At 46.2% G+C, this 22,153-nt stretch overlaps 1 protein-coding gene across 2 annotated transcripts in view; it reads left to right on the forward strand.

Moving 5' to 3' along the window:
- Entpd4b (ectonucleoside triphosphate diphosphohydrolase 4B) overlaps nucleotides 1-22,153 on the forward strand; it is a 29,540-nt gene that overhangs the window by 3,208 nt on the left and 4,179 nt on the right. The window contains exons 2-10 of one of the 2 annotated variants that reach the window (NM_001359159.1): nucleotides 7,128-7,236; nucleotides 8,715-8,912; nucleotides 10,345-10,550; nucleotides 14,044-14,194; nucleotides 15,036-15,139; nucleotides 16,355-16,414; nucleotides 16,637-16,791; nucleotides 18,464-18,630; nucleotides 21,281-21,605. In NM_001359159.1, coding sequence (NP_001346088.1) covers nucleotides 7,229-7,236; nucleotides 8,715-8,912; nucleotides 10,345-10,550; nucleotides 14,044-14,194; nucleotides 15,036-15,139; nucleotides 16,355-16,414; nucleotides 16,637-16,791; nucleotides 18,464-18,630; nucleotides 21,281-21,605 — 1,374 coding nt within the window. In that variant the 5' untranslated portion in view covers nucleotides 7,128-7,228. The remainder of the gene's footprint in view (nucleotides 1-7,127; nucleotides 7,237-8,714; nucleotides 8,913-10,344; nucleotides 10,551-14,043; nucleotides 14,195-15,035; nucleotides 15,140-16,354; nucleotides 16,415-16,636; nucleotides 16,792-18,463; nucleotides 18,631-21,280; nucleotides 21,606-22,153) is intronic. The other variant, NM_001359160.1, reaches the window with a different exon arrangement.

Consider the following 22,153-nt stretch of genomic DNA (forward strand, 5'->3'; position numbering starts at 1 on the left):
TGTTGCTGTGAAGAGACACTCTGGCCAAGACAAGTCTTACAAAAGAAAACATATAATTGGCAGGATGGTTACGGTGTCAGAGGTTTAGTCCATTAACATCATGGTGGGAAGCGCGGCAGCCCACATGGTAGATACTAGAGCAGTAGCTCAGAGCTACTTCCTGACCCACAAGCAGAAAGAGAGACTGAGCCTAGCATGGGCTTTTGAAACTTCAAACCCCACCCCATGACATCCTTTCTCCAATAAGGCCACACCTCCTAATCCTTCTCAAATAGTGCCACTCCCTAATGACTCAGTATTCAATTACACGTGCCTATGGGGGCCCATTCTTATCCAAACCACCAGAAGCTTCCTTCCCTTACATTATATTCTGCTAAGGAGGACCCTGCAGCTAGAATCACGAAGGTCCTTGCTCTCTCTGGTAACAGGCCTGCTGCACTTTAGAACTTTGTTTAAAACATGACAGCAGTATTAGGAGTTTGCTCGCCTGAGCTCTGGTGCCAAGAATCCTAGGTGCAGAAACAGGAGTTGGAGTTTACAATTTAAGATCAAGTTACAGTATTGTGCCTTCTTGGCAACGATCAGCCTCACATCTGCTCTGAGTGAAAGTAATACGTAATTTATGGACTGTCCTTTTGTCAAAATTCTGCATGTCTTAAAAGCAAAGTCCTGGGGATGAAGAGATTTAATCACTCAGTGATTAATAGCACTAGCTGCTGTCCCAGGGACCTCACAGCCACTCCAGCTTCAAGGGATTTGATGCCCTCTTCTGACTGCAGGCTCCTTTGCTTGCGCGCACACACACACACACACACACACACACACACACACACACATAAAGAAAAATAAAGGAAATCTTTTTAAAAAGAAAAAGAAAAAGAAAGCCCTACGACCAATACCAAGTGCCATAAAGTTTGCTAGGTATGCCATGATTCTTGGTAAGGTGCATATTAAAAATGTATTTGTCTTTCTTGGCCACACCCAAATTCTTTCCTACCTCCACCTTGGGTATTGGCACCAGCCTTCCTGGGCTCTGAGCTCTCACAGGGGAGAGTCCTAGAATTTGACATTCCCAGTGTTTGCTTTCTTCATCCTTTTCTGGACGATAGTGTTGTTTTTGTGTCCCGTCATATCACATAGTCCTGAGGCATTAATGGCTTTTCTTCTCCCACACCAGTTGGTGTTTAACACTCTCCTTTTCTTTGGTTCTTAGCTCTACTATTGCCCAACAGTCATTGATTATTTTGTGTTCAAATGGCAGTTCCTATGCTGCCTCCTCCTCCTCCTTCTCTTCCTCCTCCTCCTTCTCTTCCTCCTCTTCCTTCTTCCTCCTCCTCCTTCCTCCTCCTCCTTCTCCCTCTTCTTCTTAATTTAGATTATTTTCTTTTATGTCTATGAGTGTTTTCCCTGGCTATGTCTGTACTACATGTATTCCTGGTGCCCACAGGGGTCAGAAGAAGGCAAAAGCATTGGATCCTCTGGAGCTGAAGTTACAAATGGTTGCGAGCCACCCTGTAGGTTGTTGGGACTGGAACCCAGGTCCTCTCTGCAAGGGCAACAGTGCTCTTAGGTGCTGAACCATCATTTCAGCCCTTTTCAGACTAAGTTTTTTAAAGTAATCTTTCTCCATATTTCCAGAAGAGGCGGGGAATCAAATACAGGTAGTTTGTCAAAAGTAATTCTGTGGTTTGTCCTGGTGATGAAATCAGTATATGGGTTTGAAAACTTAAGCCAAGCCTAGGGAAGAAAGTGAAAATGGTCATCTATCTCATTGCCACTCAGATATAAGCGACACCATTAACATTTTATTTATCATTCTCCTCTGGGTGGTGAAGTGTTTTTATTTATACATGGTGGTGCTCTTGCCATGTCAAGTACAGAGTGACAATGGCCTTTAATAGTCATACTGTGTCCTATTGTGTAAGTGTGCCCTCTCCCTCATAAGTCACATTAACTTTCCGTGTGTTTTTATAGCACTACAAGGAACCCAGGGTCTTACACATGCAAGGCATATATTCATCATCTGAGTGACATCCCCAGCCTTACCGTGACATTCGGAACAATGTTTTGCTCTTAAGCACAGTTCTGTGGTGACCATCCTATGCAGGTTTCAGCCAAAATCTACCCTATTGTTTCCCAAGAATAAGTGTTGTGGTCAGTGTTCTGTTGCTGTGAAGAGACATCATGACCACAGCAACTCTTAGAAGGGGAAGTATTTAATTGGGACTTGCTTAGTTTCAGAAGCAGGCAGTCAGACATGGTGCTGGAGAAGGAGCTGAGAGTTCTACACCTGGATCCATAGGTAGCAGGAAGAAGAGCGAACCATTGGGCCTGGCCTGGGCTTCTGAAACCCCAAAGCCCACCCTCAGTGACACTACCTCAAACAAAGCCACACCTACTCTAACAAGGCCATATCTCCAGTTCCTCTCAAGTAACCCCACTCCCTCATGATCAAGCACTCAAATATGTGAGCCTATGGAGGAGGCCATTTGTATTGAAACCACCACAGTAAGTTTCTAGACATATAGAGAGGAGGGCAGGCACATTGAACCTGTCCACATATGTCACTCAAATGCCTCTAGTACACGCTACCCCTCCACCCTCTGGCAGCCTGATGGTTTTCAGGTCCTGTTTTCCTTCGGTTGGTGTGAACACCCTGACCTTGCATCTTTTCTCTTGTTGACTTCAGTTGACCTTGCCTGGTTTGCGTTGGTGCAGTCCTTCTATTACTTCATGTGAGTGTCGTAGAAACAGAGAACGGCGACCTTTTATTTTCAAAGACTTCTTTTATTGCTTTCAATTATGTGTAGGTGTGTATGGGGGTATGTGCATATGAATGTGAGTCCCTTTGGAGGCTCTGGCCATCAGAGAGAGACCCCTGGATCCAGAATTAAAAGACAGGTGAATATTTGGAATTGAAGATGGGTACTCCGGAAGAGCAACCTCGGAGCCACCTCTCCAGCCTCAAGAATGGTTACCTTTTGTCTCACGTATTACAAGTTCCTTTCCCAAGTTATTGTGTTTGAGAAGGGTTTGTTGTTGTTGTAGCATATGGAAGGTTTAAAATTATACATAGTTATATTTTCTTTCTTTTTTCGGTTTGAGACATTGATATCATTTAGAGACAGATCTTAGGTGGTAAAGTCACATACCTTTAATGCCAGCACTCGGGAGGCAGAGGCAGGCGGATTTCTGAGTTCGAGGCCAGCCTGGTCTACAAAGTGAGTAAGTGAGTTCCAGGACAGCCAAGGCTATACAGAGAAACCCTGTCTAGAAAAAAAAAAAAAAAAGAAAGAAAAAAAAAGAGTTAGAGACAGATCTTAATTATTCTAAGGTTATGTCAATATTTGCTTATATTATCTCCTTTCCTTTTCATGGATATTTTAAATTTTTAAATCTCTGCGGCATTGAATTTCTCACTATATTAAAATACTTTAAAAAGAGTTATTTTATAAAAGTATGTTAAAATTTATTATTAAGCATCTATTATATTAAAATATGCTTTTTACATTTTATATGTTTTTTTTGTTTGGTTGGTTAGGTGGTTATTGTTGTTTGTTTGTTTGTTTGTTTGTTTGTTCAAGACGGGGCTTCTCTCTGTATCCTTGGCATGTCTGGAATTTGCTGGCCTCTAACTCAGAGATCTGCCTGCCTCTGCCTCTCAAGTGCTGGGTTTAAAGATGTGCACCAACAACAACTGGCTATGAATTTTTAAAATGTTTTTAATTATATTTATTTATTTGTACAGTGGGGAGGAAGGGGAGAGAATTGTATGTTCCTCTCTACTGGTTATAAATTCTTTTTTTCTTTCCTTTTCTCTTCTTATCTTTGTTTCTTTCCATCCCAATCAGTGCCCACTCTGGTTCCTACCTCAGAGTCCCTCCCCATCCCTCTCCCCTTCTCCTCTGAGAGGGTGGGGCCCCCTGACACGTCAAGTCTCTGCAGGATTAGGCCATCCTCTCCCACTGAGGCCAGACAGGGTGACCCTGTTGGGGAACTGATACTACAGTCAGGCTACAGCCTTAGGGACAGCCCCCACTCCAGCTGTTGGGGACCCACGAGGAGATTGAGCTGCAAGTCTGCTACACATATGTGTAGGGTCCTCAGTCCAGCCCGTGTATGCTCTTTGGTAGGTGGCTCAATCTCTGAGAACTCCAGGCATCCAGGTTAGTTGACTCTGTTAGTCTTCTTATAGAGTTCCCCTTCCAGGCCTTCAATCCTTCTCATACATAAGAATCTCCTACATAAGAGTCTCCAACCTCCATCCAGTGTTTGTCTGTGGGCCTCTGCATCTGTTTCAGTCAGCTGCTGGGTAGAGCCTCTCAGAGGACAGTTATATAAGGCTCCTGTATGTCCTTGGCTAGAGGCAGGAAGAGCTGTGGGGTAGGGATGGTTATAAATTCTTAAGGGTTGAGTTTAAGTCAGATTATCTATTTAGTTCTCCCTACTAATGTAGTTGGCACTGGCCCTTGCCTAGGATGGCCTTGTAAAGAGAAAGTCAACCCAAGTGTAACCCCAGAGCCTCCTGTTGTATTAGAGAGGCTTTGAAAAAGGCTCGTGCTCCCTTGATGCCTAGGGGTGCAGGGATTTCAGCCAGTGGACCCCAGAGGGGTGAGGGCACCCTACAGAGCTGAGGAACCTACCTCTTGCATTTGGTGTGGAGACCTCCTGGGATCCATGACGCTGTCTGAAGAGCTTTTGCTTTGCTGTCCATGCCCCTCACAGACCATGCAGACCCCGTGGAGAGCACTTGCATGAGGCCAATGTGCTGAAGAGTTCTAACAACATTTCATAGTCACAGTTTTGTATTTAATGTCATTGCCATTGTTATTTGTTCTAGTGGGCATAAGCCCAGGGCCTCACTCACGCTAGGCAAGCACTACAACTGTGCCACGTCCTCAGCCTACGTTTTACTTTTATATGAAACCAGTCTAACTTCCCCAGGCTACTCTAGAGCTTGGTCTGTCGCTCCCCGGGACACTGCTCTTGAGTCCTCGTGTCTCATCCCCCCGGATAGCTAGAATGACAAGCCTGTACCACCATGTCTGGCTACAGGGTTTCATTTTAGCTGCTTTAAGTAGCCACACATAGCAGCCAGCTAGCTGCTTTATGAGCCACACCAGGGCTCAGGGGCCTTCTTCTCACTGAGAGAGAAAAGGGACAGAGGTCTCTCTTTGGTTTGAAAAGACTTGTCTAATGTGGAGTTTCTTAGCCTTTACCTTCCCAGAACTCTGACCCTTGTCAGAACCTTTCCCAGAGTTCGGTGGTTTAATGCAACAGTCAGCTATGGGTCCCGTGTTCCTTGCATTTTAGAGAAGGACTCATGGGGCAAGAGAAATGATGACAGCACATGCGCAGTATGTTAGAGGACAGGGATTACCGCGTGAGTGACTCACTTGAATCCCAGCCCCAATCTCTGCCCCATGGCCAAACATCACAGTAGCAAGTCCCTACCACAAGGACATTGGGAGAACAGAGTAACCACAAACATCTGGAGCACGGCCTGAGCGTTGTAAGCACTCATATATGGGTATTTAATAACAAAGTAAATGCTAAGCTAGGTGTGGTGGCACACACCTTTAGAAATGCAGGCAAATCTCTGTGAGTCTGAGGCCAGTCTGCTTTACACAGTGCATACCAGGATGACCAGGGCTGTGTAGAGAGACCTTGTCTCAAAAACACAAAAACAAACAAAAAAAAAAAGAAGTAAATGTAAAATGAGAAAAAAAATAAATAAATCAAGGCTGAGACCTGGATGGAAAGTGGTGTGTGTGCTTACTGACCCCTGAGAAGGTGACGTGGAGTAATGGCTGGAGGTCAGGTGGTCAGCTGTAAGGATTGCACTGAAGCAGAGGGAGCAGGGAGGCTACAGAGCAGAGCGAGAGACTTCTAGAAGGAGGGGTGGGCTGCCAGTGCAGCTGGAATGCTGGGGAAAGAGGAGAGCAGGTGAGGAGGTCAGAGACGAGCAGCTGACCCGAGCCTGCAGGGCTGAGGGCACAGGAAGACTGCAGCATTTGTTTGAAGGGCATGAGGTCCCTGGGAGATTCTGAATCCTGGCTTGATCTGATCTGAGTTCTGGGTGTCAGCCCCGGGGAAAGAGTCCCTGCCTGTGGTGTTGGGAAAGCACCAGAGAGCCCCCGTGGGACTTCAGGGAGAAGGCAGTGCAGGTGAGAGGTGAGAGCCTAGCCTGCAGCAGAGATAAGGAGGAGGTTAGGTTTTAGGTGGACAGGAGTCAGGGAAGGGGTCTGAGAAGTTGGATAGGGAAGGTGGGGAGTCTGGGGATGAGAATCAGGACAAAGGAGAGGGGGTTGGCATTAAATAGATCGGGGAGTGTGGTTTTAGAAACGTGGTTCATGGTCCATGCAGCGTCCAGATGCAGAGACTGGGGATTGACGGTGGATTTGTGCATGACTCAGAGGAGCTGGCTGAAGAAACCAGGTATCTGTGGTATAGGGATGAGCTGAGCTGGAGGCGGTAAGTTCAGAGGGAGGGACTCAGAGCAGGAGCGATGAAGTTAGGAGAGAATGCAGTCTAGGCAGAACGCTGGGGGACTCAAGGACAGACAGCTTTGGGACAGAGCCAAGGAGAGCGGAGAGGCTGACTAGGCTGTGAAAGTGTTGAGAGGCCCCAGGAGGTAAAGACAAGGAGAACTTTGAAACCGTCCTCAGGCTCCAGCAGGTTGGAAGGAGTCCCTGGCTTTGTGAAATGAGGACAGGGGCCAAGGAGGAAAGTAGGCGGGTGAAGGGACTGAAGCACTAAGGCCAGGACACCTTGTAGTGCCCTTTGTACATCAGAGCAAGTGAACAGATGCTTCCGGTTCCCATTGAGTTCATCCTGGGTACCCCCCACCTCGCCACTTTTCAGTGCTACAATCATGTCGTGCCCTGAAATTTTAGGGTTACAGGAATGCCTGCAGTAAGAACGTGAGCCAGGCTCTCAGCATCTCTTGACTGAGGCCTGTATCTCTGGCAGCATGAAATTGGTGTGCACGAATGCTGCTCTAACCCAGTAGTCCCCACATAGGATCACAGTCAGGTGGTGTATGGCTGCGTTTGAGCATCTACTTGATAAGGCCATAGATATTTTATTTGATTGTCCTCTTCTTGATTTTTTTCACACTGAACCAGGGTGGCCCTGACTCCATGAAGGCCCCAGCTCTGATTCTGTCATTGTGGATGACGAGGACTGACTCCCACCATATCGCCTGGACCTTGCTTGCCCTTTCAGTATGGGGAGGTGAGTGGTGGGCTTCATCACTAGCCTGTAAACCCTGAGATTTTGATGCTGAAGAAATGGGTCTTAAGAGAGAAGACAATCGGGCTGGAGAGATGGCTCAGTGGTTAAGAGCACTGACTGCTCTTCTGAAGGCCCTGAGTTCAAATCCCAGCAACCACATGGTGGCTCACAACTATCTGTAATGGGATCTGACGCCCTCTTCTGGAGTGTCTGAAGACAGCTACAGTGAACTCACATATAATAAATAAATAAATCTTTAGGCCAGAGCGAGCGGAGCCAGAGCAAGCCGAGCGACCAGAGCAAGCAGAAGTCCTGAATTCAAATTCCCAGCAAACACGTGAAGGCTCACAACCATCAGTAAAAAGCTACAGTGTACTCATATACATAAAATTAATTAATTAATTAATCTTTAAATATATATATAGAGAGAGAAGACAATCTAACTCCCAAGAGAGAAGGGTTTGAGGTTGTGTTGTACCAGTCTAGAAACATTGGCCCTGCAGAGCCCAGTGGGGCACTTGTCAAGGAAAAAAAGACAAAGGTTAGTGTGGACCGCAGTTTAGGCCTGCACGTTGGCATCTTCGGATGTTATATTAGCACGGGATAGCTGCCTAGAGCCTCTGAAGTGCAGAGGAGGAAGGCACGTGCATGGAGTGTCCTCAGAACCCCTGTGACAGGAAACACAGTGGGCGTGTCCAGGGTTTGGCAGTCTGTCTCCTTCAGTCAGAGGGTTCAGTCCATGAACTACTCCTCACAACAAAGAAGATGGAAACCCTGAAATGGTGAGATGCACCCCACAGGCGGCACCTGCTCACAACTCTACAGTTTGCCTCTCTTTTGTGGCATACATTGGACTCCTTTCTGTTTGTAAAACATGTCTCAGAGGAATCTTTTTAACATCATGAGACTCATCCAAGTTGCCTTATTGACTCCATAAAGGAGATACTATCGAAAGACTGCTTTTCCCATTGCTGGGTCATCTGGGATAAATTTACATTAGAATTGCATGTTAAGAAAATCTCGCTTCTCCTAAGCCGTTGACTCATTAATGCACCATGTTTGGTCCATTAAGCTGCCGCCGTTTATGGGGTCGCTTACAGAATGTCGTTTCTGTATCTTCAGTTCCCCTTTGGGGCCATTATCCTTAAATTGGATTTCATTTTAGATTTATGTGTTTATCTGGCTAAACTTATGAACTGGGATTCCCTTTTGGGAAAAGGCGGGTGTTTTTGTAATACTCTTAAGAAAGGGGGGAGATGTGTGTATATTATAATACAGGAGTATCATAACCAGCAGGGCTTCATTCTCATCAAGTCATTTAATAGTGATGCACTGCATAACCAAACAGCAACCTGCCGCATGCTCAGCAGAGCCACCAGCAGCCAGGAAGCAGGGGGAGAGCATGCTGAACTCTGGTCAGGTGAGGCCAGGTCTCATCCAAGCGTGTTACTTTAAAATCTGTTTCTTTGGAATTTCAGGATTGGCATTTCCTGTCTCTTTCCTGCCTCTTGGCATTTTAGCATCTCTCCAGTGGGCTGTCCTCGAATTCTGAACACCAATTTACGACAAATCGTTGTCATTAGCATCCTGGCTGCAGCTGTCTCCCTTTTATACTTCTCTGTTGTCATAATCCGCAGCAAGTATGGGTGGCTGTCAAAGGACAAGAAATTTCAAAGGTAAGAGATAAATACTTTGTGTTCCAGGAGGAACGTCATACCTTCTGGCTGACTTTGTTCCAGACAGAGCACTGGGTAGCTTACAGAGTTCAAGAGGTGTATTTCTCACAGTTCTAAAATGGTGTTCTCAACCTGTGGTTCATAACCCCTTGGAAAGTCGAATGACCCTTTACAGGGGTCGCCTGAGACCATTGGAAAACATAGATATTTATATTACAGTTCATAACAGTAGTAACATTACAGTATGAAGTAGCAATGAAATAACCCTTATGGTATCACCCCAACATGAAGAACTGCATTGAAGCATCACAGCATGAGCAAGGTTGGGAACCCCTGTTCTAGAAGCTGGGGGCTCCGAGAGCAAAACGCCAGCAGAGTTTGTATCCGGTGAGGGCCTTGTCCCAGTTGCCACAGCAAGAAGGGGTGGGGGTCACTCTGATGTCTCCTTTCTCCCGATCTGTTCACCTCCCAGAGGTAACTCACGGTTAGACTCACAGCAACTGACCATCGGAGGAGAGAACGGTCTCTGGGCCATCATGAGATGGCTGAACAGGCACAGGAACATATGGCTGTAGGAACTGGACCCTGTGCTGACTACCTGTTAACAAATTGGACTGTTCCAGTACCTGACAAATACAGAAGTGTAGGCTTACAGCCGTCCATTGGACTGAGAACAGGTTCCCCAATGAGCTGGAGAAAGGACTCAAGGAGCTGAAGGGGTTTGCAGCCCCATAGGAGGAACGACAATATGAACTAACCAGTACCCCTGAGCTCCCAGGGACTAAACCACCAACCAAAAAGTGCACATGGAGGGACCCATGGCTCCAGCCGCATATGTAGCAGAGGATGGCCTAGTCCGTCATCAATGGGAGGAGAGGCCCTTGGTCCTGTGACGGCTCGATGCCCCAGTGTAGGGGAATGCCAGAGCCATGAAGTGGGAGTGGGTGGGTTGGTGGGGGGGGGGCGAGATAGGGGGACAGGGATTTTGGAGTGGAAACCAGGAAAGGGGATAACATTTGAAATGTAAATAAAGAAAATATGAAATAAAAAAATTTAAATTGGACTGTTGGAAGTGCCTGAGAGCTGTCTGCAGAGTCTGTGTTTAAGAGGCTCCGGGATAGTCAGGGAGCCCCTTTCATGTGTTTTAAGCTGGGTTCTGAGTAAACATTTGCACATTGGAGACAGTCGTGTCTCTGCAGCCTGTGGAGTGTGCTCAGGGGAGGTGAGCGTATACCTGAGTAGGAGGTTCCCAGTGGGCAGGATATTGGTTTGGTCGTCTTTTGACTCATCATCTGGCTTAGAGAGAGTGCCCGCCCGAGAGAGATCGCAGCATGGAGATCACCACTAACATGGTGTTTCTGCAGTGAGCCTTCCCTGTTAGAGCAGGACGATGCTCTGTTTAAATAATAACACTCATGTATTTCTAAACAAGGTACTTGGCCCGAGTCACAGACGTTGAGGCCACAGACACCAACAACCCCAGCGTGAACTATGGCATCGTGGTGGACTGCGGCAGCAGTGGGTCTCGGATATTTGTCTACTGCTGGCCTCGGCACAATGGCAACCCTCACGATCTGCTGGACATCAGACAGATGAGGGACAAAAACCGGAAGCCAGTGGTGATGAAGATTAAGCCCGGTATGGGATAGGAACCGCCGAGGACCGGAACCAGGTTCTGGGCTCCTGTGATTCTGCAATCCCACTCACTGTGATACCTCCCCTCTCGCTCCACACTGCCTAGCCTGCTTCCAGGTTTAAGGCAGGGCCTAACATAACGGCTGGCTTGGTTTCGCTTCCCATTTCCTTATCTTGATCACATATCCACAGCCTGTGTCTTTTCTGTCACCTGTGGTCATCATCACAGTCACCCCATGGTGTGTGCTCACATGCTAACACTGCTGAGAAGATTTCGTTTTGTTCTTCCTGGTTAGTAGCTCTTTCTTAAACAGACATTTTCAGATAACTCTTGAAAATCTATAACTTAAATATTAGCATATTATTTGTTTAAATATTGGTACGTATTATGATTACTACCCAGATGTCTCCCTTCCTTTCATCACTACCCTTTCTCTTCTCTTCCCCCTCCTCCACCTCATCTCCCCCCCTCTTGCCCCTTTCTCTTTAGTGGTGCTGGTATTGACCCTAAGAGTCATATATGCTAGCCAGGTGCTCTCCCAGCAAGTTCTAGCCCTAGCACTCTTTATTTTTGAGACAGTATTTTACTAAGATACCCAGGCTGGCTTCCGCTTACAATTCTTCTGCCTTGGGTCATTAGACTCCACTTGCCCAGGTGTATTTCTTATGTTCTAGATTATTTATAAGGGCAACCTCGGGACTTAAAAAGAATGAATGTAACCAGGCAGTGGTGGCACACACCTTTAATCCCAGCACTCAGGAAGCAGAGGCAGGTGGATCTCTGAGTTCATGGTCATCTTGCTTTACAGAGTGAATTCCAGGGACACACAGAGAAACCCTGTCGTAAAAAAAAAAAAAACAAAAAAAGTGAATGTAAATACACTCAGTTTTTAAAGATCGGATCGTTTCACGTCTAAGCAGTGTGAGGTGTAAAATCAAGGCTTGGTTTCCTCGTTAAATAGCTTAAGCAGCGACAGTCTCCAGCCTTCTCGGGCTCTCTCTGCCTTGTCCGTGGTTGGTACCCTCTTGGCAGCAGTGGGAATGGAACATTTTGAATGAGCTTTCCTTACCTGATACTCAGTAAGCGCTGACTTAAAACAGTAGGCTACCCAGCATAACAGAGACACCGAACTTCTGCTTTGTCTCTCACCTGTGTGTGAGTGCTAAAATATCAAATGCCGAGTATTCAATACATTCATTTTTTAAAATGTCAGAGAGACGCAAAGAAATGACCCGGGCTCAAAGAGATGGGCATGCTAGGTGCTCGCTTTCATTGCTTTACAGGGTGCTCATGTCTCTTGTGATCACACTGTGCCCATAAATACCGAGAATTATAACCTGACACAGAGATCTTAAAACAGAATACTGATAAGTAATAACCATCGTAGTTTATTACCCTCCATCTGAGAAGTGGATTTCCATAAACAAAGATCCTGATATTTATTTAGTGCTAACTTAATTCTCCATTGTTCTGACCCTTAAAATTGTATGTATGCCTAATCTAGAAATAGCTTCAGGGTTAACCTGATACTGCTCGTTTCCCAGGAGCCTCTGAGCTAAAGCTCAGTAAAACACTTTGCCTTTTGACGAGCTTCACATGACAGCCTCCAGCACTAGCTGAACGCCTTCCACAGAAGTCTTCCCTAGTAGACTGCTAATGGAGACTAGTTCTCCTTACAGCCCGCGGGATGAAACTCAGGTCCTCATGGAGGTATATATATGCCAGGATCTCGGTCACAGCTGGCTTAGCATGGTTCCCCTCACAGGATGGATCAGCCAAACAAACTGTCCTCATTGAGGTGTACTCAGGAATCTGTTAGATCCAGCTTAGCACGGTTCTTACGCAGGTAGAAATCAGTGAACCATTTTTATAGCAATGCTGTTTGACTCCTAGTCTCTCAGTGTTAATATAAACAACTCTGGAAGTATATTAAAAATAGATTCTGGTTAGTTTGGGATTTAGTTTTCCACTGAACTAGCTCAGTGTGTTAACAAAGTTTTGCCTTTTACTCCATTTTCTGCTGTTTCCTTTCTGGGTCTACAATTCCTTAACGTGTGAAGCAAGAAATTGTCAAACTCAAGTCCCCATTGCTTTGATCTTGTAGGCTCAATGACAGCTATAAATACTCATTGAATTTTTTTTAAAGATGTGTGTATTGATTGTGTCTGTGTGCCTGAGTGTATGTATATGCAATGCATGTATGCAAGTGCTTAGGGAGGCCAGAAGAGGGCATTGGGGTCCCTGAACTGGTTGGTTGTGAGCCACCGAGTAAGTGCTGGGAACTAAACCTAGGTCCTCTGCAAGAGCAGCCAGAGCTTTAGCTGCTGAGCTGTCTCCTTGGCTCCCATTCACTTCTAATAAGTATTGAACAGAGCTTCCTGAGCACCTCCACCTGCCAGGCACTCCTGAGTGCTGGGATATGAACCGAACAAGACACAGTGCGTGCCCTTCACCAGCTCTAATGAGACAGACAGCTAAGGAATGTGGTGTGATGGACAGATAGATACATAGCTGGCTCAGGCTGAGCACAGGCTACAGCTGGTGCTCAGGAGAGCTGGTGTCTCTTAGGACTCTGCTAGGGAAGACTTCTGTGGATGAAGGAGCTGATTGGACAGGCAGAAGTTGACTGGGTAAAGGAGGCAGAGGAAGAGAAGCCTCTTCCTGCAGGGGACTCGGAGGCCCGAAGGCCAGAGCAGGGTGCAGAATTAGTTCAGTGCTTTGAGGTGAGAGAAAGAGGTAAAGATGGGCCATTGGGTGGGTCGCTGTGTATCTCTAAACTGAGTTTGTCTGTGTCGGTTAGAGGATCCATAGAAGGGTTTAAGACAAAAACAAAAGAAGCATCCTTGGGGTAGGGGATGGAGGGATCAATGGAAACTGGAAGGCAGTCAGTTAGACTAGGCCAGTAGCAGATGACAGGGGCCAAAGAAACTAGCATAAGCAGGCCCAGAAGTGGTCGGTGAAAGTGGAAGGCAGTGCACAGGGGCATGAGAAATTACCCTGGATGCCACCCTGGGCACAGGGCGGGGAAGAGGCAGCAGAAACAGATCTGTAGTACCAGCTGCAGACTAGGTCATGTTTGGGGTGTCCGTGAGGACAGGCAGTAGCTGTGTGCGTTAGACAATCACCTTGACCTGATCTGAAGGTTGGAAAGAGCTCTGGGGACAGATGATATGAGCTGAAGATCTGTGGCATGTGGGTGGCATTACAGCCATTGGGGTTTGCCTGAGCAGAGAAGGGCCATTTCTCAAGGGCAAGAATGTGCTCCTGTGTGGGACACCTTGCAGATGCTCAGTCAGATCAATATCCTGATAACAGAGACGAGCGCATGGACCTGAACCCTTCATGCCACACAGCAGTGTGGAAGTAGAGGAATAGGCAAAACTAGGAGAATACAGAGTACAGAGTGTAGCCTGAATCTCTCCGAGCTTCAGCACACTGAAGACATTTCTCTTAGCGCCATGACATCCCTGCTAACCCAACTGTCCATCTCTGCAGGCATCTCAGAGTTTGCTACCTCTCCAGAAAAAGTCAGCGACTACATTTCTCCGCTTCTGAGCTTTGCTGCAGAACATGTGCCTCGGGCAAAACACAAAGAGACACCTCTCTACATTCTCTGCACAGCTGGAATGAGAGTCCTTCCTGAAAGGTGATCTTCCTCAGCCTGGAGGGTGGGTGGTCTCTGCAAAGGAGGGGTGACTTACTCTTCTCTCCTCCTTATCACCATCATTACTGGCTTCATTGTGGCATTGAAAATGCCACATCTCTTGGGCTGGAGAGATGGCTCGGTGGTTAAGAGCACCGATTGCTCTTCCGAAGGTCCTGAGTTCAAATCCCAGCAACCACATGATGGCTCACAACCACCCGTAATGAGATCTGATGCCCTCTTCTGGTGTATCTAAAGACAGCTACAGTGTACTTAGATATAATAATAAATAAATCTTTAAAAAAAAAAAAGAAAATCCTTTCTTGAGTCAGGACGAGTCTCAGAGCTCTTCCCTTATGCAGACCTCACCAAAGAGCTTTTAATCTACTTATTTTTTACTATAAATGGTAAGGTTAACTTTTCAGGGGTTGGGGCAGGTCAGTGTCTCCTATACCAGGTTGGCCTCAAGCTAAATATGTAGCAGAGCCTGACCTTAAATGTCCAATCCTTCTGCCTGCGCCTTCTGCCTGCGCCTTCTTCGTGCTGGGGCTGTGGGCTTACCCCACGATGCCCAGTTTATACAGTGCTGCGGATGAGGCTCAGGGCTTCATCCATGCTTGACAAGCCCTCCACCCACTGAGCTGGAAATCACATGATTCACATAACTTTTTCATTTGGAAAGAACATTCCTGAGATAAGCAATCTTTTCAATGAAATCACTTCAGTTTCACAATTAACTCTTTCATGTAGGATATAACAGAGCCGCAAGTTGTCTTTGTTTTTGTTTTAAAAAAAAAAAAATGAAGGATATGGTTTGACAGTAGATTCTGGGACTGTCTTACAGCCAGCAGAAAGCCATCCTAGAGGACCTCCTGACCGACATCCCTGTGCACTATGATTTCCTGTTTTCTGACTCCCATGCCGAAGTCATCTCAGGAAAACAAGAAGGTTGGTATCAGACCATCAGTTTGGAGTATCGGAAACAGCGCCTTCAGAGCCTCCCTCCCCACTGTGCATTGTATGGAGTCACTGGAAACCATAGCCTCGAGTTACTCTTAAAAGACTACATAAGTCTCTTAGATGGTTGATCTTATTGTACGGCCCTAAAAGTAACTGTTAAACATAGCTCATCTGTCCTCACCACATTTAGGGACTGTATTTTGAACAGACTGATGGAGGAAGCCTGTGTCCTTGCCCAGCTGATAGGTCCTTCTGGGCCATGAACTTCTGACTTACTGATACCAAGGAGGAATTCTTGCCTTTGATGAACTGAAAAAAATATTAGTTCTGTTTTAGAGAAATGATTCCACCTGAGTGAGAAACAACCCGTCAGTGAAATGGTATTGTAGGAGCAGAGATCTAGATGTGTAGTGTCTGTTCCTCTGTCACGCATCAGCCAGCCAGGGTTCCTGGGGAAAGGCACCGGGAAACGCAGACTTGGGCAGGTCAGCCGTGAGCTCCTTACAGACAAGTACGGCCCTCAGAATTGTAAAAGGTCACTTCCGGCACACAAAGGAAGTGAAAAAAAAATACCCTGGGACTGTGAAAGACAAAGACATCTCTCCTTCCCTCTGCCCAGCTAAGAATGTTCTAAGAACTGTTGCTGCAGGTGGGAAGGACCAACTGTGGACCAACACAGGCTTTCACTTGGTCAGATCATGGCCCTGTGGGAAGGTGGTGGTGATGTTGAAAGCCGGACACTGAATTATCAGCCTGCTGCTGCGACATTGTTCTTTGGCCCAGCCCAGCAGGATAGGCTAGAGGAGGCTGCTCTCGAAGGTTGATTCGCCTGTCGTCCCCACTGTGTAATGACACAAATCACGGGAGCAGTGGGAATGGATAGAAATGGGCGGTAGGAAATGTTGCCAGGCATAGGCTGAGACTTGGCAGCTGTGTAGGTGACAAAGATGCAGGAAAGATGAGAGGAAGTTAGTGTGGAATCACTGGGGAATTTCCATTTTCAACACATCTGATATAAAGTGTAAGCTTTAAAATTGAGAGTTCTTATAAAAACACTAGGGCAAGCTAAAACAGCAGAAATGTGTTATTTGGTGACTCTGTCTCAGGCTGTCAGGGGTTAAAACAAGTGAGACAGCTTACAGAGACCAAATTGATCAGAGATTTAAAACTTAATTTTTTTCTCATTTTCTCTAAAATGTCTAGGTGTGTATGCTTGGATCGGCATTAATTTTGTCCTCGGACGGTTTGAGCATATTGAGGAGGGTAAGTGCCATTTTCCCACTAGCCATCTGGTTGGAAGTTACAGCCACAGAGTACGGTCAACCCAGGGGCAGAGAAGGAGCTAAGAGTTACGAGATAGCTCAGTGCCAAGGGTCGGGCGAGCAGAGCTGAAGTCTAAGCTACAGTCATCAAGTCCATAGGGAGGAGTGGCCTGAGTGCTCTTCAAAGCAGCGCTTCAAAGAGAGGGGACACTTCTCTCTCCAGATGACGAGGCGGTTGTGGAAGTCAACATTCCGGGCAGCGAGAGCAGCGAGGCCATCGTGCGGAAAAGGACAGCTGGTGTCCTCGACATGGGAGGCGTGTCTACCCAGATAGCGTACGAAGTCCCCCAAACTGTAAGCTTTGCCTCCTCGCAGCAGGTTATTATCTGGACAGACTGCCTTCTGTTTGGTTCCATTTTCATTTACCATGTCTCCATCCATCTTTGTTTTGTCTCCTGAGTCTGGACACATCCCCACTCTGCTCGCTGAGGTTCACCTCTCAACCCAGGAGGAAGGAGGCGGGAGAAAGAGGCAGGCCTCAGCCAAGCCGATTGCGTTTGTACATTGAGACTAGCTGGTTTGTTTTCTGAAAGAGGTTTTCTCTGGTTTATATGTCAGTCGCATGCCTGAGCTTTTATTTATATTTTCACTTCAGTCACTTTTAAAAAACAATATAGCATTATATATCATTAGGAAGTTATGACCAGCACAATCGTTTTTGGTTTTGAACTGTTCTGGGAAATATTGAGGTTGGTACCCAATACTCCACATCTGGTTCATCCCATCCTTCCTCCAGCCCTTCAGTGCCCTGTCAGGGTCTGTGGTCCTAGGCAGGCTGTGCCTTCCAAAAAGGACAACAGGACCATTTCCATGTGTCCCAAAAATCACCACATCTCTTCTTACTGTTTCTGTCCAGATGTAAATTGACACCAAAGCAAGGCCTCCTACACTGTCTTCCCCCACAGTAGGGATCATGTACCAGGTGGAGGCTCAGAGTTAAGCCATGGAGCTGAACAAGCTTAGCTGGCAGCTTCACCGTGTTCCTCCTAGCTGTGTGACCTCTATGAGCCAGTCTCTTGTGAAAAGTCCCAACACCATGGCCATTGAATGGCTGCTCTCTGCCAAACACTCAGCCCCTGGTGCGAGCTGAGGAGGCTCCATTGCTCCTTGGAAAAGTGCTTTAGAAATTCAAAGCCAGGCGGTGGTGGCGCACACCTTTAATCCCAGCACTTTTCCAGAGGCAGGCAGATTTCTGATTTTGAGGCCAGCCTGGTCTACAGAGTCCCAGGACAGCCACAGAGAAACCCTGTCTCAAAAAACCAGAAAGGAAAAAAAAAAGAGAGAGAGAGAGTTTCCTACTTCCCATCCTTAATATACCTCTAGAGGCTGCCTTGCCTGCCTTCTCCCTTCATTGTAAGGTAGCAAACTACAAAGAGAGCTTAGGGCAAACAGGAGAGTAAAAACTCCCCCTGGACTCACAATGTTAAAAAGAAAAAAGCATTGTTAGTGTTTTGGTGATTTTTTTTTCCACTATTTTTATTCCTGTCATAGTTTAAAGGTGTGGTTGTTACATTTTTGCCTTTTGTGTGATTGTGTGCCCTTTATTCACAGTGCTCTGTGTATTCCTCTATAACTGATGACTGTCATTAACCTAACCCTCCCTTAGTGTTGACCACTCAGAGGCTATTTCTTTTTCATTTTGTTTTGTTTTGTTTTTGTTTTTGTTTTTTGAAGGTATCTTTATTTATTGGGACATTCCTATGTTTGGGTCTGTGTCCACATCAGGAGGTAGCATAAATAGATCTGTGGGTCAGAGAGGAGGAACTATATAGTTCTGACCTCCTTTTCAGAAAGTCCTAATACCACACATGTGCAGCAGCTGCAGTTCCCTCAGTTAGAATCATACTGCATTATGAACAACGCTTAGCATCCTTGGGGGAGGTGGAGAGAGAATCTGCTGCTCTTAATAGAACTCTTTTTAGACCCTTCTTTTGTAACTGGAGCTAAGGTTGCTTTAAAATACCGAAATGTGTCGTCCCTGTGCCTACAGGAAGAAGTAGCTAAAAACCTGTTAGCTGAATTCAACCTGGGGTGCGATGTCCACCAGACTGAGCATGTGTACCGCGTCTACGTGGCCACGTTTCTTGGGTTTGGTGGTAATGCTGCCCGGCAGAGATATGAAGACCGACTATTTGCCAGCACAGTTCAGAAAAACAGGTACAGCCCCTGCGGCTCCTCAGCGGGCACCTGCAGGCCTAGCTTGCTCCTCATCAAAACTAGATTCAGGTCAAGTACCTGCTTTTTAGCTGCCCCGTGCTAGAAGGACTGAGGGGTCCTCAGGGTCCTGCCAGCAGCCCCCGTCCCACCCGTGTATGTGCTTGCATTTTCTCTCTCCATCTGATAGAGGGGACCCTCACTGTCACTTAGACGACTTAGTTGCTCCTGAGTGACTGGGAGCAAAGGTGTGGAAAAGCACAGACAGTGACGACACACTGCTGACACACCCCCCACCCCACCCCCACCCCACCCCCACCCCCCGCGAGGCTCACACCAGACGCTGCCCTTGACCTCAAAAAGTCTCAAATAAGGAATGTTCTAGAGATACTGAGCACTGTCGCTGAGAACCACAGTGAAAGGGGATTGAGAGTAAAGAAATACCTTGAAGTAATTTTAGGATAATAAAATATTTTTAAGCTGGGTCTGATGGTACATGCCTGTAGATCATTACATCGTTAGTTTGAGGCCTATTAAGACCCTAACTCAAAAAACAAACCTAAATAAAACTAAAAACTCCACATTTTTATGAGAGGAAACTTTAAAAAACTGAGTTTTTGTGAAATTCTGGTGTAGAAAAATATGTGAAAGAAAAGCGGGAAAGGGCATCACTCCTGTCACATTGACGCTTGTGAGTTTAGCTAGGCACGGGGGTACACGCCCTTAGTTCTACCCTGTGGGAGGCCAAGGACCTCTGTGAGTTTGAGGCTATCCTACTCTGCATGGTTTCAGACCACACAGTACTACATAGCAGGACCCTGTCTTTAAAAAAATAATAATAAAAAATAAAGCCAGGCAGTGGCGATATACACCTTCAATCCCAGCACTCAGGAGGCAGAGGCAGGCAGATCTCTGTAAGTTTGAGGCCACGCTAGTCCACAAAGAGAGTTTCTGGACAGACAGGATACACAGAGAAAAACCTGTCTTGAAAAAATTCCAATAAATAAATGAATGAATATAGTAATAAGCTTCACAGTATAGCAGTTACTTATTTGAAGTATGCCCATCAGAACAGACAAATGGCTTGGGATCAGAAGGACAGAGTCTGGGTATGTAAGACACCTTGCTCTTCCTGTATCTGGTTTGTTTGTTTTGATAGAATGTTTTAAAGGTGAAATGATCATTTTAGAGCTAAGCAATAGTATATTTACTTGGCCAATTTAATCATTTTCAAAAATTGTATTAGTTATTTTTATGTGTATGGGTGTTTGCCTACATGTATGCCTGTACACTGTATGCAAGCAGTGTCCATGGAGGCCAGAAGTGGGCACTAGATCCCCTGGAACTGGTGTTACAGGTGAGCCTCCATGTGGGTGCTAGGAATCAAACCTAGATCTTCTAGAAGAGCCACCAGTTCTTAACCACTGAATCATCTTTCCAGCCCTGACCAATTTAACCTTAATAAATCAGGGAGGGCCTAAAACTTAATAAAAACCAAGTTGGAGCTACTTGGTATGAGTTTATCCGAAGTTCATATCCATAAGTACAAACTTCTCTGATTACAACAGCGGTAGTCCCGTGGTGTTGCTTTTTGTTTTAAATTTGTGTCTAGAACCTTTTGTTATAGTTATTTTTCACAAAAGTCTTAAAATTTTTAAATAGAAATATAAATTTGAAGCTTACTTTCATAGATTTATTAAACACTTTCTTCTGACTACTGAGTTTTACTAATTGGGTTTTATTATTAATTTTTTTTAAAAGTTTTGTAAAATATAGTCCAGTGGCACTCCTAAGCTAGACATAGAACACAGAAACAGTAGTGTGAGACACACATTTAGCGGCTCAAAATTCCTGATAATTATAAGCATGGCATTAATTAAACCTTGAAATGCATACCTGTCTTTGCCACTTATAGTGGTAGTTCATTTCTTTAAAGTAAATAGTTTTATGGCAAAGACCATTGTTGATTAAACTCCAGTATATTATGAGTAACCCTGATGGGAGGAATGCATGGCTTGTTAGAAAAGACTGTCAGTGAGGGCAAGTGACTCCATCAGGGTTCAACTCCTAACAGTCAGACCTGGGAGTCCACAGGACCCAACACAGGCAGACCTGGGAGTCCACAGGACCCAACACAGGCAGACCTGGGAGTCCACAGGACCCAACACAGGCAGACCTGGGAGTCCACAGGACCCAACACAGGCAGACCTGGGAGTCCACAGGACCCAACACAGGCAGACCTGGGAGTCCACAGGACCCAACACAGGCAGACCTGGGAGTCCACAGGACCCAACACAGGCAGACCTGGGAGTCCACAGGACCCAACACAGGCAGACCTGGGAGTCCACAGGACCCAACACAGGCAGACCTGGGAGTCCATAGTATCCGATACTAGCATCACTTCCACTGTCAAGTCAGGTCATCTCACTCCTTGTTTAACTGGACTCAGCATGCTAATTTATGTATGCAGTTGTGGATCTCTGCAAGAGGGACAAAATTGTATGACAATTTTACTAACTTTGTTTGGAACCCTTTGTATTCCCACCCTCAATTCTGTGGGACCCACGTTAGGAGAACACTGGTTTGCAGCCACTTGTCCAAAGCACAGTGTATGTGGCATGAGTCTCATGGTAAATGGTTCTTTGTGCCACAGGCTCCTGGGTAAACAGACTGGTCTGACTCCTGATGCTCCACTACTGGATCCCTGCTTGCCTCTGGACATTAAAGATGAGATCCAGCAAAACGGGCAGACCCTGTACCTTCAGGGGACAGGAGACTTTGACCTGTGTCGAGAGACCCTGCAGCCTTTCATGAACAAAACCAATGAGACCCAGACTTCCCTCAATGGCGTCTACCAGCCTCCAATCCACTTCCAGAACAGTGAATTCTACGGCTTCTCTGAGTTCTACTACTGCACCGAGGATGTCTTGCGAATGGGGGGAGACTACAATGCTGCTAGATTCACTCAAGCTGCCAAGGTAATGTGCAGAGACCATGCGGGCTGCAGGTCCTGCCTCCGTCTTCTTGTAGGGAAACATTTGTAGTGAATCCTTGGGATGTCCTTTCCCTTCACTTGTCCTGTGGGGAGCAGTCACAGAAGAAAGTCTAAGCTCTACTAATGGTATTATCGCCAGGAGTGTACAAAACAGAGTCTTGAGTTGACTTTTGGTTGCCACATCTCAAAATCCTTTCAGCAGCCGCCCACCCCCCCATAGCAGCCAGGACACGTCTATGATCTTGTTCCCGCTGCTCTCCCTCTTTGTCAGAGGTTTGCTCTGTCAAATGTCATCAGCCTCACTGGTTCTTGTCTTCCAGCCATAGCCCATTGCCCTTCAAGTTCATCAATTCATCGATTGTCCCAACTGTGCTGTGGTTATCTGGCTGCTGACGTTCAGTCTCTGATCCTAACCCATTGAGTTTCATGATTCTAAACAAATCCAGTTTTCTCTGTCTGTCTGTTTTGTGCCATCTTAGTTGATTTACCAGCCATCCAGTCCCCTTCCTCCAGGCATGGCTCTTGTATGAT

Source organism: Mus musculus, chromosome 14, assembly GCF_000001635.26.
Source record: "Mus musculus strain C57BL/6J chromosome 14, GRCm38.p6 C57BL/6J".
Lineage (NCBI taxonomy): Eukaryota > Metazoa > Chordata > Mammalia > Rodentia > Muridae > Mus > Mus musculus.